This window comes from Myotis brandtii, unplaced genomic scaffold, assembly GCF_000412655.1.
Source record: "Myotis brandtii unplaced genomic scaffold, ASM41265v1 scaffold412, whole genome shotgun sequence".
Taxonomy (NCBI): domain Eukaryota; kingdom Metazoa; phylum Chordata; class Mammalia; order Chiroptera; family Vespertilionidae; genus Myotis; species Myotis brandtii.
This window is the reverse complement of record NW_005365832.1, coordinates 2,806,727-2,824,724: the sequence shown is the minus strand read 5'-3', so window position 1 is coordinate 2,824,724 and position 17,998 is coordinate 2,806,727. Positions and strand designations below refer to the sequence as shown.

The 17,998-nt window shown below is 42.8% G+C and overlaps 1 protein-coding gene across 4 annotated transcripts; it reads left to right on the top strand.

Moving 5' to 3' along the window:
- The first annotated feature begins 35 nt into the window (after window positions 1–35).
- KCTD18 (potassium channel tetramerization domain containing 18) lies at window positions 36–13,906 on the top strand. Of its 4 annotated transcripts, none has more exons than XM_014545578.1 (7): window positions 36–145; window positions 2,331–2,561; window positions 4,149–4,360; window positions 6,508–6,701; window positions 7,811–7,905; window positions 11,068–11,170; window positions 12,851–13,906. In XM_014545578.1, exons 2-7 carry the CDS (start codon window positions 2,405–2,407, stop codon window positions 13,299–13,301), a joined length of 1,212 nt encoding a protein of 403 aa, XP_014401064.1. In that variant the 5' UTR covers window positions 36–145; window positions 2,331–2,404; the 3' UTR covers window positions 13,302–13,906. The 4 variants fall into 4 exon arrangements, with proteins under 4 accessions (XP_014401064.1, XP_014401063.1, XP_014401062.1 ...); XM_014545577.1 differs by lacking the exon at window positions 36–145 and adding an exon at window positions 167–978; XM_014545576.1 differs by lacking the exon at window positions 36–145 and adding an exon at window positions 1,499–1,745.
- Window positions 13,907–17,998: the final 4,092 nt, after the last annotated feature.

The window sequence follows — 17,998 nt, the reverse complement described above, 5'->3', positions numbered from 1 at the left end:
CACGGGAGGCCTGGGCCGTGGGCTCAGGCCGGGAGCGGAATCTGTGATAGCCGGGGAGACTCCGGCGGGCTTCCTGGTGTCCCGGCCCCTTCCCTCCTTCCACCTGGAGGGAGAAGTGCGAGTCCCCGGAGCAGCGCTTCTCAAAGTGGGTCCGCGGGCGGACTCCCACCCCCGCCGCGGACTCTGTGGTCCGCACTCTGTGCCGCGGCCCGGGAATCCGCCTGCTGCAGGCGATGCCGACGGCTTAGATACAGGTGGTCCCAGGCCCGCACTTCGGGGACGCTTCTCCGGAGGGCAGGGCACTTCCGCCACAGTAGGCAGCCTAGTGGGTGCACTTGAGGGCGGGCACCGCGGCTGGACTTGCAATGGTGGTGGCCCTCTGCCTTAGGAGAGCCGGGCCGGGGCCGGGGTGTCTCCTCCTTGCACTAAGGGTGCTGCTGTGCTCCCGGGGTGCACAGAGCGCAGTGCCTGGGCCGGCAGCCTCGGGGCGAAGCTGTGCTGAGGCGGCAGTGTGGGTGCAGCAGGCAGAACTGGGGGGTTGGCCCTTGACCTGGATGCGAGCGGTCCCCACCGCTTACCACACACAGGGCAGCCTGGGTGTGGACCCCAGGGCCCTCATCTGTCCCTGGGCACAGGGAGCCGCATCCAGGAGGGCTCTCGTGTGCATTAGGTCAGGTCTGCCGGCGGCGCCCGCCGGGGCTGGCACACAGTACGCACTCAGTAAAAGGGAATTAGTAAGAGCGACACAGGCCCTGCCTTCTAGGGGCGTAGAGGCCCCCAAACTAGGGATTAAGCAAGCGAGGTGAAATGTAGACAGAGGAGCACAGTTCATCTGGAGAACTGTGCACCGGCTCTCACTTGGGGGTGATTGGGAAGGTAGTGCAGGCAGTGAGGTTTGCCTGGGGCTTTGAAGAATAGATGGGCTTCCAGGGAGCTGGTAACGGGCAGCAAGAACCAGCTCCATCCCAGGCCTCCCAGGTGGTTCTCTCACCCGGGTCATTGGGGGGCTGCTCCCAGGACCTGTAGGTAGTGCAAGAAGTCACATCCATGGGTGGGTTTTGAAGGCTGGACCATTGGTCCATGATAGTTTCTGTCACTGACCGTGTTCGACACACATGGTTGTCTCCTGTCCCCCTTTCATGGGAGAGTGGATACACTGGAATATCCACGAAAGGGTCTTAGTTGAGCACGTGGTAAAGTGAATTGCCATGGATGTAGCCAAGCCTCTGGGCAGCCATGTTACCCTTGCCATGGCACGTGCATAAAGTTTCAGCCATTTCAGAGTGCAGAAGTTAGGTGATTTATTTTTTTAAATATATTTTTATTGATTTCAGAGAAGAAGGGAGAGGGAGAGAGAGAGAGAAACATCAATGATGAGCAAGACTCATTGATTGGTTGCCTCCTGCATGCCCCACACTGGGGATGGAGCCTGCAACCCAGGCATAGGCCCTGACCGGGATCGAACCGTGACCTCCTGGTTCATAGGTTGATGCTCAACCACTGAGCCATGCCAACTGGGAAGAAGTCAGATGATTTGGAGATGCTATTTGTTCTTCTGGACCAGTCTAGCTACTGGCAGACATGGAATTCCGATCTCAGTTGACAAATTATATCTTCCTTAGTTACACAATTTAAGAATTACAATTACTATTGTTAATCATTTCTGTCCTTTTGTTTCCTTAAGTCTGCAGAGCCAACATCAAGTCCCTAGTATACCCCTTATGGTAAAATGTATATCATCATAGGTAATATTTATCATTTATTAAGTACTAACATTGAGCCAGAGGCTGTTCTACATGCTTTTCATATGTTTTGTCACTTATTCCTCTGATAATCCTTTGAGGTAGGCACCGTCCCTACCTCCGTTCTATAGATGAGGACACAGGCAGGGGACGACCAGTATTGCCTGAGGCCCCCGAGCTAGTGCGCGGTAGAGCCTTGCAGCCTCATCCCATGCCCACTGCGTCCTCTGCAGTCTAGACAGCCCCCTCAGACTTACTGTACTTTAAAAAGATATGTGAATATTGAGGCTCAGAAGCACACCTCGCCCTTGTTTTCTATATGACACACAATGCATTATGCTGTTTAATTCTTTAAACAGTCACCTCCACAGCTATGATTTCATTGGTCATAGTTTATTATTACTTACAGGTCCTTTGAGCCCGAGTTTTCCAGATTCTCAGCATATGTCAGACTTTTTTCATAGTGTATAAAGTCCTTCAATTCAGTATTGCCAGTGCTGAGGAATTTATTTGAAATCACAGTAAAATGTATTTATCTTATTATCTATTGTTGAAAATGTCAGTGGTGATTGTCCTTTGTTTTTACAGAGGGGACCGGGACCACCATTGTTTGCAGTTTCTGAAAGTATTTCAAGGCACAAATTCAGGGGTCGGCGGGAGCAATGGAAGATCACAAGGAAGAAGAGATGTTAGACATTCTCCGACTGAACGTGGGTGGCTGTATTTACACAGCCAGGCGAGAGTCCTTGTGCCGATTTAAAGACTCCATGTTGGCTTCCATGTTCAGTGGTCGTTTTCCTCTAAAAACAGATGAGTCAGGTAAATATCTACAATCTGTAAGCATGATCATGCATATTCATTAAAATAGGAGTCTAGCTTAAATTCCCTTTGATTTTCCTAATTACAATGAAATAGATTAGATTAGTTTACTAATTAGTGAGCTCATTAGGACTGTATGGAGACTTATTAAATACTTGGAGAAATTAAACACCAGTCTCTAGGATCTGTGATGCTTTCGCTGAAAGTTGACAAAACAGTGAGAGTGTGTGAAGGCAAATCAGTGTGTGATTTACGGGGATTATATTTTGGAAGTTGTTACGTTCATGAAACTCCATGGGTAAAGGTATTGAGGCCGATTAAAAATATTAGCTTCTCTCTGTGTTTTTCAAGTTAAAAAATATGTATTTCTGGAAAAAGCAGTTGCCCTCATAGCTGACAGGGCCGTCATTGTTAGTGCAGAGTTAATGTTAAGCTTGTCACCTGGTGCAGCTGGAATTTGCATGTCTTAGAGGTTCCAGGGCTCCTGGTACCCATTCTTGCTTCTTTGCTAGAAGAGAGGGCTTGTGGGGTCTTGGGCATGGGGGGCTGTGAGTCACCCCTGGGTCGGAGAGATGGCTTTGCCAGCGGAATGGCAGTGGAAAGCCTGGGAGAGTCACCAATGGCTCAGGGCTTGATGTCCATCTGGACAGAAAGGTTGCTGGTGGAAGATGATAAGCAGAGATTGAGTTTTTTTTCTGTCCCAAGTTTTACCTTCTTAATCCCTTTTTTTCTAAACTAATCAAGGGAGAAAAGGAATTACTGAGTAACACACAGAACTGTTGTTTTTTAAAAAATTCTGCTAATTGCCCAAGAAAAGCCTTTTATCATAAAGTAGTACCAGCATAGCATTTGTTTTTTTTTTATTTTATTTTTTATTTTATTTTATTGATTTCAGAGAGGAAGGGAGAGAGAGCATCAATGATAGAAGCATCATGATGAGAATCATTGATCGGCAGCCTCCTGCACGCCCCGTACTGGGGATTGAACCCACAACCTGGGCATGTGTGCTGATAGGGAACGAACTGTGATCTCCTGGTTCATAGGTTGACGTTCAACTCCTGAGCCATGCCAGCCGGGCACATTTGCTTTTTAAAGTTTAGATTTTCACAGTACAAAGGGACTAATCTGATAAATCCAAACACATGGAAGGCTGGAGCTGGGAACCCTGGGTTTATATGTCAGCACTGCAGATCAACACAAACACTAGACATAGTAACAGGCCCCTGCCAGCCCTCATTAGAGAGAAACTCACAGGCCTTTCCGGAAGATTGAGTCAAGTGGCCTGAAGTTAGGGGTAAGTTTCCCTTTCTGCCAGCAGTCTGAGGTTTCCACAGCTTTTGCAGGGGCTTCAGTGGGATTATGGTCATTGCACCCAAGATTCCAAATGGAGCTCAGAGCATGCATTTTCCTACTTGGTGGGTGAGAGTGCAGAGGATCACCACATTTGGCTAACCCTATTGGAACACCAGACGGGAACTTTCTTGTGAGAGACATGTCTACCTCCATCTGACCTTGGTTTGACATGTGGAAATGTTGTCCATGGTCATATGTATCTGTGCAATGACTTTGGAACTGAATCTTTTCTAGGGGCTTGTGTTATTGACCGCGATGGACATCTGTTTAAATACCTTTTGGATTATCTCCATGGAGAAGTTCACATCCCCACAGACGAGCAAACCCGAGTCGCTCTACAGGAAGAGGCGGATTACTTTGGCATCCCTTATCCGTACAGCCTGTCTGACCACTTGGCCAATGAAATGGAGACATATTCTTTAAGGTCAAATATAGAACTTAAAAAGGTCTTGGCATTTTCTTAAGTTTTAACATATATATATGTACACACACATATTTATACATATCTCTATTTATTCTGCACAAAGCTATGTGTGTTGTTTTGCATAGCCTGTGCTGTCACATAAACCCAACATGAGGCGGTTTTACTTTTTTATAATTTTGAAGACACATTTCTTAATGACTACTAGTCATTTTTTAAGGCCAAAATTCTATTTTAGGAAAGTGCATTACATCACTCAAAGGTTTGTGGGGCTTTTATTTTTCATTGAAGATGTAACACTTTTTGATGGCTATTTTATAGAACTCTTCTTCTCTTGAAGGTCTTTTTGAATTAAGAGCAATACTGTAGTAGTGAGGGTATGGTGGTATTATTTTGTTTTCTGAAATGTTGTCTTTTAAAAAATGGTCATAATATATAAAAGATTGTATAAAATTTCTTACTCGATTTAGTGAATATAAAGTTTGTTACTAAGTTAGAACATCAGTTTGATTAATTCACTTTGAGATCAGTAAATTTTTTTAAAGATGCTTCTATTTTAAATCACATTTTAAAGATCTTTATTACTTAATTATCTGTTTTTGCTTTATTGATAAATATTATGTTTCTATTAATTAGCACATTTGGACATCTAAGAAAGGTCTTTTACCTAGATAATTGTTAATAGTGAAAATGGATTTGAGTTAGTATGAAATCTTTGGTTTGGATATCGACAGCAATCTGGTGCTATGGCTATTAGGAGGGCAGCATAGAGAACATTCATTTGGTTCCAGACCCCCTTCAGGATTTTGCATGATTGTGTGGGTTCTGCTACTGAAATTCTTTATAAATTGAGTTGTTAGATAGTCTTTTGATGCTTTTTGACACATTTGCAGAATGGGCCTAAAAAAACTTGACTAGAAGGTTGGGGTGGGTTAACATTCATTTTTGAAGTCCCAACTCTGTAGTCTTTTGTTCCTGGTTTGTATGCAAAAAGGACATAGTATGCATACATTCATTCTGCTCACCAACACATTTATTTCAAATGTTTTAGGCATAGGGAGCACTGTTCTAGAGATTGTGTGGGACAGAAAGAAATACAACATTTGGTGCTTGCCCTTGAACAGTTTATAATACAGTTGGGAATTCTCATAGATGTGCAAGTAAAGTTAAAAACCAATACAGGAGTTAGATAGCAACATTAAATGGAAATGCAAGACATGTCAGGGTCCTATTTTCATTCACTGAGTCAGTACATATTAAGCATCTCCTTTGTGTCAGGCAGTGTTTCAGGCACTTTTCCAGGCACTTGGCATATAGCAGGTAAAAGTGCTTGTCCTCAGGGCGCTCACAGCAATAATGATGCCGTTTCTCCCTGGGAAGGCCCTTGCCACCCGATTGGGCGAAGCCTTCCTGCTCTGTGCCCTTCAGCACCGCCTAGGCTCACCTAGTGGCACTTACCACATTGTGTGCTGCTGGCTTGTTTAATGTCTGTCTTCTGCATCAGCCATAAACTCTAGGAGGGCCAGGACCCTGTCTTGCTCAACATTATATCTCCAGGACCTTAGACAGTGCTCAGCACATAGTAGCTACTTAATATTCAAGCGAATGAATGAACAGGTGGGTAAGTGCCAAGTGAGTTCAGACAGTCTGTTTTGAGTTCATATATTCATACCTTTCAGTGCAAAAGAGCAAGCTAAAATCCGCTTAATCCATGATTGGATTTGGATTTAAAAATAAGCATCAATCATGGGAGAGTCAGTAGGAGATAAAAGGAAGATTGAGTCAAGTGGAAAGCTTGGGGGAAATTAAAGGGAGAAGTAAAGAGGTCTAGTTTTAGTTATTATGTGAAGATTTAAAATTAAAAGTGATGCTGGTAGTGAGGTTAAAGAAGGAGGAATAAAATGTAATTTCCATCAGGAAAAGGGTTCTCTAGATGAGAAACTGTTGGGTTTTTGGGTGATGCTTTTTTTGGTGATTTGCCCCTCACTCCAAGTTCAACCCATGCATGTTTGGTTCTTAAAGGCATAAAGACTAGGAATATCTTTTTTTTTTTTTGCCTTATGACCAACTGAAGTTGCAGCCTTACATGAAAGTAACAACAAATTAATTTTTTAAATTAAAAAATTACTTTCCAGAATTAAATTCAAATTTTCTTTTTTTTTTCTTCTCCAGGCTTTAACAGACTTCTGTGATTCATATGGTTTAGTTTGCAACAAACCAACAGTTTGGGTTCTCCACTATCTTAACACATCCGGTGCAAGCTGTGAGAGTAGAATTATTGGTGTATATGCCACAAAAACGGACGGAACAGATGCTATTGATAAGCAGCTAGGAGGAAGAATTCACAGTAAAAGCATTTTTAAAAGGTATGTCCATATTTAAAAATGAAAACGGAACAAAATTAAGTCTTGATCTTTTCTAAGAGGTGTTACTGAATGGAATATGTGGTTGACCAGAAAAGACCATCAGCCCCTCTCAACAGGCAGAGTGAGCCTTCTGGGCTGTCGAGACAGAAGTTATAATTAAGACCGTTTCACAAAGAAGCTATGGGCTATCTATGTGGTCTAGTACTGTGGTTCTCAACTGGAAGTGGACATCAGAATTCCCTGTGAGACTTTATAAAAAAAGAAAAGGAAGAAAGAAAAGCAAAGCCATGTGCCTGGGTGTCTCAACCACAGCCTGGGGGCAGAAGTCCTGGCTAAGGAGCCAGTAGGCCCACTGAGTGGCCTGGACTGGCCTGTGCATTGGTGTCTTGCCCTGAGAAATGATGAGAGACTTTCCTGGTCCCTCCCAGCCTCAAAATTCTATGACTTGAATATGTTCAATTTCTAAGGGTTATTCTCTTACTATTTTCCCTGTAATCTTATTTACACTGGTCAATCCACTTAGCAATTTTTAGAAAAAGTTCTCTGGGATATTGAATTAGGGCACATATTAGTGACAAATGCATGACCACATGAGTTTGTTTTTAGATGGTTAAACATGTCACCATTTTCTGAATTCTTTACAGGCAGAGATGTTTCTATATGAGACTTATAACTGCCTGGCAAAGGCTAGGCAAGTCCAAAGCGTGAAACTGCTCTTAACTTTTTAGAAAGCATGTAGTGGAGCATCACTGTTATTTAATAAAGTTTTGGTCAAAGTTGAGTCTTTTCTAACGTTACTGGAGTTGGTGATTTTTAGAAAAGCTATTTTAAAGACTTGTTGATTTGTCTGCACGGTCTATATATAGTAAAATTAACAAATATTTTACTACTGTAAAAAGAGATCAAATGTAGGTTAGTATATTCATATAGTATATAATATATAGTATATAGAATTATATGTGTGCTTAACGGTCACAGAACAAACCTTTTCCTTAACGAACAAGCACTTACTGTCTGTTAGCTGTACACACACGTACACACACACACACACACACACACACATTCATACCTAGGTGGTATATTTTCATTACCTTTTGCAATCTTTCTAGAGAGGCGGGCAATAATGTTCAGTACATCTGGAGCTATTACTCAGCAGCAGAACTGAAGAAAATGATGGATGCCTTTGATGCCTGGGAAGGAAAAGGTACAGTCCAGTTCTTTTATTTCATGGCAGAAGGAGGCGTGTCCTTAGTAAGACAAAGTGAGCTGAGATGCATTTCTTTTTTTGAGAAAGTATTTTTTGTGTGGGTCCAGGTATTTGTCATTTCATGGTAACATTGGGATAATTTACTTGCAAATCTTTAAACCTCGTGAGTTGCTAGATATGATTAATAGTTTATGATTCAGTAACCTAAAATATGCTTCTGTTAATTATGCTTATTTAGTTCAATTAAACAAGAGGTTACTTAGCACCTACTGTGTACCTAGCATTGTCCTAGGAAGTATATCTCTAAGTTAAGCATAAAATGTATAATAAAAAAAAAGAGACAGAGGAAATGAAAATAACGCTGGTAAGATGTCTAAAGAGCCCTTATCAAACAATTAAAATAATCTTTAAATACACACTTTGAAATTTGGCCATTTTTACCAAGCTGCTTATATGAGAACTAAAGGCCCGGCACATGACATTCGTGCGTAGGTACGGTCCCTAGGCCTGGCCTGTGATGAGGGCCATTTTCCCCGGTTTCCCACAGCCAGCCCCGCCCCCCGCCACCACCCACCCCGGGTTTGCCATTCCTCATCGGACAATCGGAGCCTGCTGGCCAGGGGGAAGGACCAAGAGGTCAGCCATTCCCTCCTGCTCGTTGGCCCCACCCCTGCCACAGGTCGCTCTCTGTGTGTGGGGCGACTGTCAGGGCGGGGCCTTGGTCTGGTGCCGCCTGTGTCCCCTGCCACCCACCCTTAGGTCCCCATTTGCCATTGGGCGATGGGAGCCTGCCGGCCAGCGAAAGGGAGCAAGAGGTGGTCAGTGTACCTCATAGTGACTGGCGGAGCGGTTCTTCCGCCGTTAGGGTCAATTTGCATATTGCCCTTTTTATTATATAGGATTGATAATAATCATGCTATTTAATCCTAAAACAACGTCCTATGCTCTTTATCATGTTATTGGTGAGGAAACTGAATCTCAGAGAGGCCATGCCACTTGCTTAAGGATCACAGATGATTAACTGTTCTATGCCCAAGATGTTCCCCCCTTAATTAGTAAGCATTTATTGAGTGTGAAGTGCAACCATTATACTAAATCCTAAAAATGGGTCCAAAGATAAATAGCACACATCTTAGTCTTCAAATGTTCTTAAAAGCGGATAGAAACAGATTGCAAGTCATTATAAAATGGAATAAAAGAGTGGAAGAGGCTTTTAAAAACTACATCAGCCCTGACCAGTTTGACTCAGTGGCTAGAGCGTCGGCCTGTGGACTGAAGAGTCCCAGGTTCGATTCCGGTCAAGGGCATGTACCTTGGTTGCGGGCACATCCCCAGTAGGGGGTGTGCAGGAGGCAGCTGATCGATGTTTCTCTCTCATCGATGTTTCTAACTCTCTATCCCTCTCCCTTCCTCTCTGTAAAAAATCAATAAAATATATTTTAAAAATAAAAAATAAAAATAAATAAAAACTACATCAGCTGTTCCTCCTTTAGGTGGGGTGCCAGTACCAACCTCTTCTTTCCTCATCTTTGCCTCCCTCACTTTCCCTCCTTTTTCTTTTCTTTTCATACCCCTCTAGCAGGTAGGATAAAGTAGAATGAAAGGAGTGCTATTCTCTTTTAGCTTATTCTTATAGATTTAACTGACTTTGAGACACTTGGACTTATAATTGAGAACAAACCCATGGTGTCCTGTCTCCTTCTGTGCCCTGGACCTGCGGGCTGCCCAGGAGGCTCTCTGCTGACTTAGGAAGCTGGAGCAGAGAGCTGCGATCCCTGACTTTAACAAAGTGTGCAACTGCCTTTAACTTTTTAGAAAGTGTGTAGGAGAGCATCACTGTTATTTAAAAAGTTCTAGAAGGTCTGTGGAAAGCCCTAAGCAGGAAGCAGAAGTAAGAGAAAGGCCAGTTGGAAGAAAGAAGACATTTATGGTTATTTGTGAACAATATGTATTTCTAGAAAACTCAGAAGAATCTACTAATGGTATTTTAAATGATGAGTTTAGTAGTTGTATTTTATATGTTGTATACAATATATTATTAGCTGTATACATATATGTTAACAAAGAGCAGCTCATTTATGATAAATTAATTAGAAATTATAGGGGAAATCCCATTCACTATAGCAATAAATAAAACAAAAATAACTAGGACTGCCCTACCAAGAAATGCTTGAATGTTTTATGAAGAAAACTGCTAAAATGTATTTAGCCATCCATCCATCCATCCATCCATCCATCCATCCATATAAATGAAGACATGAAGGCTATGGTGAGACATGCCATGGTCCTGAAAGGGAAATCTGAATATTATAAAGATGTCAGTTCTTCTGAGATTATATGGTAAGTTTAACACAATTCCTACCAAAATCGATAGGACTCTTTGGGAATCTTGAAATGATTCTAAAATTCCTCTGAAAGAATAAATGAAAAATAGCCAAGAACATTTTGGGAAGTAGAGGTTATTAGAGGGATGAGTCTAACTCTGTTTGATAGTAAAACAAGCTGTAGCCCAGCTGGTGTGGCTCAGCAGTTGAATGTTGATCCATGAATCAAGAGGTCCCCAGTTTGATTCCTGGTCTGGGCACATGCCCAGGTTGTGGGCTCAGTCCCCAGTGGGGGGCGTGCAGGAGGCAGCTGATCGATGATTCTTTCTCATCATTGATGTTTCCATCTCTCCCTCTCCCTTCTTCTCTCAGAAATCAATAAAAACATATTTTAAAAAGCAAAAACAAAACATGCTGTAGATAATAATAAAAAAACCATGTGTTCCTGGTATAAGAATAGATGCAGAGAGCAAGAGTAAACCCCAATAAAGTTATAAGAATACAAATATTATGTAATAAGAAAGTCACAGAGTTGACTGACTAAATATCAATGAAAAAAATGATAGGTTATTTAACATGTAATTGACAAGTATGTTTGAGAGACAAACATCTTTGACCTCACATCATTTATCAAAATAAGCCCAGGTAGATTTATGAATGAAAAATGAAACTATAGTAAACTAAAAGGAAATTTAAGCAAATAATTGATTTCTTAGGAGGGAAAGAAATGGGGCATGAAGCTCGGACGCTCTCCCTGGCTCTTCTTCTAGGCGACAGTGCTCCTGCCCCGTGTGCAGTGGACAGAGGTTCTCTTAACGATGCCTTTCTCTCCCAGGCGTCAGCTACTGGCGGGTGCCGCACGAGCTGATAGAATGCTGGACCCTGGAGGAGCGGCCTTTGCTGGGGAGCCTGCGCCACATGGCCCCGATTCGGAAGAGGTGAACTCTGCTCTGTTGATGTTTGTTGATGTTTGTTTTTTAATCTGTGACCTATATTTTTTCTGACTTTATTGGGGAAATGAATAACAGTTCTTGACCTTACTAAAATAAAAGCCTATTAATCACATAGACGAATATTCTGCCTTACCACCAAAATATAAATCTGGATAAATGCAAATTTACCAAAACTATGTAAAAGGTACAAATAATTCTCTAAAATGGAGTTAAGAGTATGTTCTTTTGGGGAGAGTGTGATTTTAATGATACTAGTGGAGACAGTGGGAATGCTGTGGTAAGTAGTTTTCTGCACAGAAGTGAAATCCAGGCTTTATTGGTAATAGTCAAAAAATGTATTTATTAGATTTAATATTTGGAATTTCCTGTGACTATTTAACATTTGGAATTTCCTGTGACTTATTCTGAATTCCTTTCTCCTTCTCAATGCCACAAATAGCATTTTAAGTTAATGGTACTTTCTTGTGTTCTTTAAAATTATTAGCATTAAACTCACTCCACATCTGTGTCGTTCACTGTGCTTTAAATGCATTTAAAAACCATTTTTCTTTTTCATCGTCTGGGAATTATTCATGGCTTTCAGAAGTTCTGATTTCTGGATTTCTGCTCTAGAACTTGATTCAAAGCTCCTGTGGGATTCCAGATGCTCTCTGACTTGTGCCCTCTGGATCTTTCTCAGAAATGCCGAGTTTATTCAGTGTTTAGTAATTAATGATCTCTTGTTAAAACAGATTATTTTCCTAAAGGCTCTCGTTTTGTTATCATTATTTGTTTTGCCCATTGAACCTATAGTTAGCAAACATCATTTCAGTGTGAGCAGCGGTTCTCAGCTGGGAGTGATTTTGTCCCCCAGGGGTGTTAGGCAATGTGTGGAGACATTTTGGGTTGTCACACTGTGGAGTGGGGAATGCTACTGTCATCGAGTGGGTAGAAGCCAGGGTTGCCATTAAATGTTCTAGAATGCATGGGGCAGCCCCCATAGCAAAGAACTATCCGGCCCAAAGTGACAATAGTGCCAAGACCGAGAAACCTTGGTCTGGGGTCTAGTGGCCTGGAAGCGCTCTTCTTCCTCAGTAACCTGGGAAAAACAACTCAGGATGTTTCTGGTTGCCCTTGGATCGCATCAGGGTTCTTGGGAACAGAGCGGTATGTTGTGTAATTCTCACATAACATCTCTTTCCACATTTTAGCTTGTTCGTATTGTATGTGATTTTAAAAGGGTTCCTATTCAAGGTGAAACAATCTCTCTTTTTTTAAAAATATATTTTATTGATTTTTTACAGAGAGGAAGGGAGAGGGATAGAGAGTCAGAAACATCGATGAGAGAGAAACATCGATCAGCTGCCTCCTGCACACTCCCCACTGGGGATGTGCCCACAACCAAGGTACATGCCCTTGACCGGAATCGAACCCGGGACCCTTGAGTCTGCAGGCCGATGCTCTATCCACTGAGCCAAACCGGTTAGGGCACAATCTCTTATAAACTTGCCGATGTATGTACTGACCATGGCAGGAGATGAGAAATGGGGTCGATTGATACGCATCGATCTCTTGGCTCACATTCTTGATGGAAACCTTTTTGTTCACCTTAGAGGTGAATTTTGGAGCTGGTTTCATTAGCTACTGACCGTGTAAGTGCTGACGGGCATGCTTCTGTGTTTGCAGGAGGCTGATGGCGTTGGATGAAGGGGAGGAAGGCGTGAACTGTAAGGCTGGTCCTAAACCTGTCAGGTTTTCGGGCCCTTCCACCAGCACCCAAATCAAGGTCAAGAACTCGGCTTCAGTCCGGGTGTCCCCGTCTCCAGGTGGAATGCCAGCTCAGCACTCTGCACTGTCTAAGGCCCTGTCCCTGGTGGGCACGGAGGTGCCTGGGCACTCCCCATCGCATGGGCCTGGGGGTCCTGAAAATGGGGCCACATCGCCCCCTCCAGCCAAGGTTCTGCTGTGCGACAAGAAGGCCACCCCACCCCGGGTGATAAAGCTGAAGCGGACTCCACTGTGTGCCACGGGGCCTCCCCCGCCCACCTGCCCAGCAGCGAGCCCCGAGGGGGCCCCGCCACCCCAAGCGCCCACCTTGGATGTGCGGACTGAGAACAGGCAGGACAAGACCGATTGAAGGGAGCGCTGGGCTCCAGACGCCCTGTTGGCCTCCCAGGGCTGCCACCCGGTGATGCACACAAGTGACACTGTCGATGCAGTAGAGGTGACAGCGTCATGTTTGCATTCAGGATAATTACGGGGAAAAGAAATTGCGACATAAGACTGGAGGAGGGGAGACTTTAGGTGGTTGGGACTACAGTTCCTTCTCATTTTCCCAACTTTTAAATGATTACTTGTCTACAGACAGTTTGAATTTCTGGTTTTTAATGTTTTTTTAATGGTTGGTTGGTATTAGGGCGACAAACCAGTACAGCATCATCACTAGAGAAGTTTACTTTGTTGCTGAAATAATTGTAGGCTGTAGGCACTTTGTAATGTTTGTCATAGCAGCCCAGGGGTAGGAGTGAGTCTGGCTGAGGTCCTCCTGCCTGGGACCAGCGAGGGTGCTGCAGGGCTCCCTGGTGGTAGCACAGCCCAGAGAGGCGGAGAGAACGCAGATCAGGGGAACTTGCCCCAAGTTACTCTCAGTCTCAAAGGCGACATGAGAAGAAAGATGAGGAGGGGCAGAAGATAGAGACCACACTTTGACGTTCATTTAATTAAACTGGATTCTTTTCCAGATTGGCTTTTCTTTTTATTTATTTCCTTTTTTAATTTAGACACACACACACACACACACACACACGTCAATTCGTTGTTCCACTTATTTATGCATTCATTAGTTATTCCTGTATGTGCCCTGATGGGATCAAACCCGCAATGCTGACGTATAGGGACAACGTTCTGACCAACCTAGCTACCCAGCCAGGACCTAGGTTGGCTTTTTTTACTTTTTCCCATTAGCAGATGTATTTGTACATCACAAGAAGGCTTCTTGGAATAAAAACTACATAGCATAGTTTTTGAAAATGCTTTGAAAAAGAGAAGTTAACAGTTTAACTTTCTAACTAAAGTTAAGTTTTGTTTTCCAGAACTGACCATTGAAGAGTCATTCTGATGACACAGTATGGTCTTTATGCATAAAAGATCCACATAACTTGAATTTAATGTTTTTAAGCAGAATCTTTTGATTAATCCTCTATTTTTCACAGCTGTTCAGTCTTGTGTGTTTACTCCTACATGTTGTGTCTTGCAATTGGGTCACATACGGCTGCTTCAGTGAGCAGTGTGCCTGCCATCGGTGTGTTAACAATAAGTTCATAAAAGCAGGGTACTTTCTCCTCAGTGCTTCTTGTGGTTGCATTGTTTTGAAAGAGTAAAGTAACTATTCAAAACATTATTTTTTACAAAATAAAGTAAAACTTTTCCATAAAAAGTGACATTTTCTATTACTATACTTATTCTTAAGCCTTGCCGCCCTTTAGTAGTTTGAAAGCTTGCCAGTTTGTGTAGGTTATCTATTTCTGCTTACAAAATTGCTTTCCTGTGTAGGTAATGTATGAAATAATGAAACCAATTACAGGCAGCCTTTTGAAATAGGTGGTTTATTTGGTTGACAACAATGAATATTTAACTGAAGAGTCATGGGTGACATCCCCTTGTAGAATATATAAAATACGCAGTTCCTTTTGAAAAAATACTATTATAGAGAATCCAGGCATCCCGAAAATCAAAGACCACAGGGAATTTTGAAACTTCCAGTGAGGGCTTTATTAGTACTGCTTGAGCTAGGACATTTTGAATCGCTGATTCATATAAGAAATATGATACTACTAATAAACATGTAATGCTTATTTTATACCTAATAAACATTTATCTGGAAAGGAAACATCTTGAAGATTAATCATGGGTGATTCAGTCAACACCTTCATTTCTTGGTATCAGGTAGTTTCAGGGATAGTCTATTTAGCCCATCTAGCCTTTCTAGAAAGAAAGTTTTTGGAATAATTACTGGGCTGTGGTGCAGCTGAGGTGGGAAGGAACAAATAGTCCCTTAAGGGTATATTTTTAAATGTTTTTGTTTTGATATTGCCTGATGTTGCAGTTTATAAAGTATTTTCATATTTTTTATTTCATCGTGTTCATCAGGAGTCAAAGTCAATGTCAGAATGTTGGAGAAACACGAACCATACTTTATTTGGATGTGTTTCCCTGGGGTTTAGGGTAATTTCACATGAAAACACATTTTTCCTAATACCAGGCCCTATAAACACGAAAGAGTTGGTAACTCATCATAACCCATTGTTCTTTCTGGGAAAAATAAAGATTAATAATAGGAAAGCATGCTTTATAAAGAGTGATTCAGTATCATTACTGTGGGGGGAGTAAGTTTAAGTATTTTCATATATTTCATTTCCTCGTGTCCATTATGCTTTTTAGTTTCAGACAACAACATACTGCAGCTCTCCCTTCAAGTCCTTAAAGATCAAGACAACGAGCTTTAGCAACCTTAAGGCTGTACAATAACGACAGCCCCCACCCTCCAATCTCCACCTGGGCCCCCCTTCCCCACGTTTTAGCCCCATAATCTGATTTCTGCAAGATGACACAGCATCACTGACAATAGGATAAGCTAGAGGGAGGAAGTGGAGGTAAAATGTGAATTTGTTTAATATTTAAAGTTTTTGAGCAAAAAGTAGTAAGTGTTGGATGACATGTCTGTCTCCTCCTAATAATAGTAACACTAAAAAAAAGATTATATTTAATACACAGGGACTCTGTCTCCCTGAACCTGGTAAACAGTAGGCCTTTGGTAAACTTCTGAACAGTTAGGGCACCCCACCCCACCCCCGGTGATTGCAGAAAATGTATCTTATCTGGTAGCCGTCTTCAGGGTGGGAACCTGGCGGAGTTGATACTCTCAGAACCAAGAGGGCCTCCTTAGTACTGTGATCATGGCTCGGTGACCACAGTCACTATTAGTAGTGGCGACAGCCGTTACATAGCTTGTCACGTTATGTAAAGTAAGTCAGAGACGTGGACCACAAGATCCCAGAGGGGTCGCTGGCCGGTACTCCCTGACTTCTAGAAGGAAGCAGCAGTCTAGCCTCTCCCGCGCCAGGATTGCTGATGCATTTTTTTTTTTTTTTTCATTCACAGACCGAAACCTATTGCTTCCTCAGCAAGTGCTAACATGGAAAAAATCGTTGATTCACTTTCCAGTCTATGGTTCAACACAGTACAATTATTAGCCAGCTATACCTTGACTTTGAACATATAGTCCCATTGGCTTTACCTGAGACGTTGTTCATAGAAAACATTTTGATTTAAATACCGTGTTGAATATGCTCAGATTGTCCCGTAAAGGGGAGGATGCTGACATTCATATGAATGTAAGGTTGCCTTGCGAAGGATGGTGATGCTTGCGATCCCTTTGAATAAGTCTAGTCTGCATTTGGTAGGAGGTTGGTTAGATACCAAGTAGAAAGTATGAACCTAACAAAGTGAAGGGAAAGAGCTTCTATGGCAAACGGAAAGTTTTTTCAAATGATTTACATGTGTGTATTCCCACGTTAACTAGGGACTTTCTAACTGTGGAAAATACGGTCATTCCTCCGGATGCCAGAAGTCTCCCTGAAAGCTGTCAGCAAGTCGCTGACGTGGCAGTGAAGGGTGGCTGAGTGGATCTCTGTTGAGGGCCGAGTGAGTGTGCAGGATTTGAAGCGTGTAGCACAGCCAAAAAAGGAACCGTCACCAAGAGCTCACAGAAAGGAATCGGTGTCCAGCTGTTTTCGAATTTCGTATTCACGGAATCTGGTTGGTAGGGCAGGCTCAGAGGGGCCGGTTCCACCTGAGTCTCGTCAGTGTCACGAGAGAGACACACAGTTCGCTTTGTTACAGAAAAACTGCTTTCCCATTGTTCGCATGTTGCGGCCCCAGGTAGCCATACACTTTAAAAATAAAAATAATAATAATACTAAAAAGAACATGGTTATATTTAATACACAACTTCGGTACAACCAAAAAGTAAAACACCACAGTAAAATAAGAAAAGCATAGCATTTCATTTGCAACGCCTGAGAAATGGTTAACAAGCCATGTGTACCCAGTCTGCTGGCTGCACGGTGTCTGGTGGCCGTGGCTGAGACAAATCGAGTCATGTCAGCATTCTGTCCTACTTGTTTAGTGAACAACTTTCCATTTTATGTTGCTTCTCAGACTTTCCCTTCTTTTACCCCAAAGCCCTCCTTACTTTAGAAACATGTTGCCCCAGTTACAGGAATGAATGTGGGGGCCTGGCGCTTAGAAGAGAAACTCGTATTAAACAGAGAGCACATTATGGAAAGGAACAGGTAGTGTATTTGCTAATGTGGGAAAAAGGCAAGCATTGCTTCTTTCTGCCCAGATTTCTTAAAACCTTGGACGTTCTGTTTCCAGAGCAGCTCTTTCAGGAACTCAGCCCCTAGTTCCTCAGGTTGGAGGGAGTGGGAGCTCGGCTTCTATGGGGATGGTACTAAGAGCCCACGGACAGGAGAGACTGTCCTTAGACCAGCAGTGGGGACCGTCCTGCCCGAGGGCCCAGTGAGGCCTGAGAAATCACGGGTCAGCCCTGCCAAGGCATTCGGGGTGAGTTAATGAAATGTTTAACCAAACATAGCAGGCTAATTCCTAAGCTGATATGTTACGGCCAAAGGTGATCCTGAGTCGGGGGGTGAAAGGATTGAGACAAGAGAATGAAAGCTGGGTCTCGATGGGACGCTGCTCCCTGATGAGGAGACAGCGCCGGCGCCCACAAGCTGTGTCTTTATTTTATAGCAGATGCCACGAGGCAAA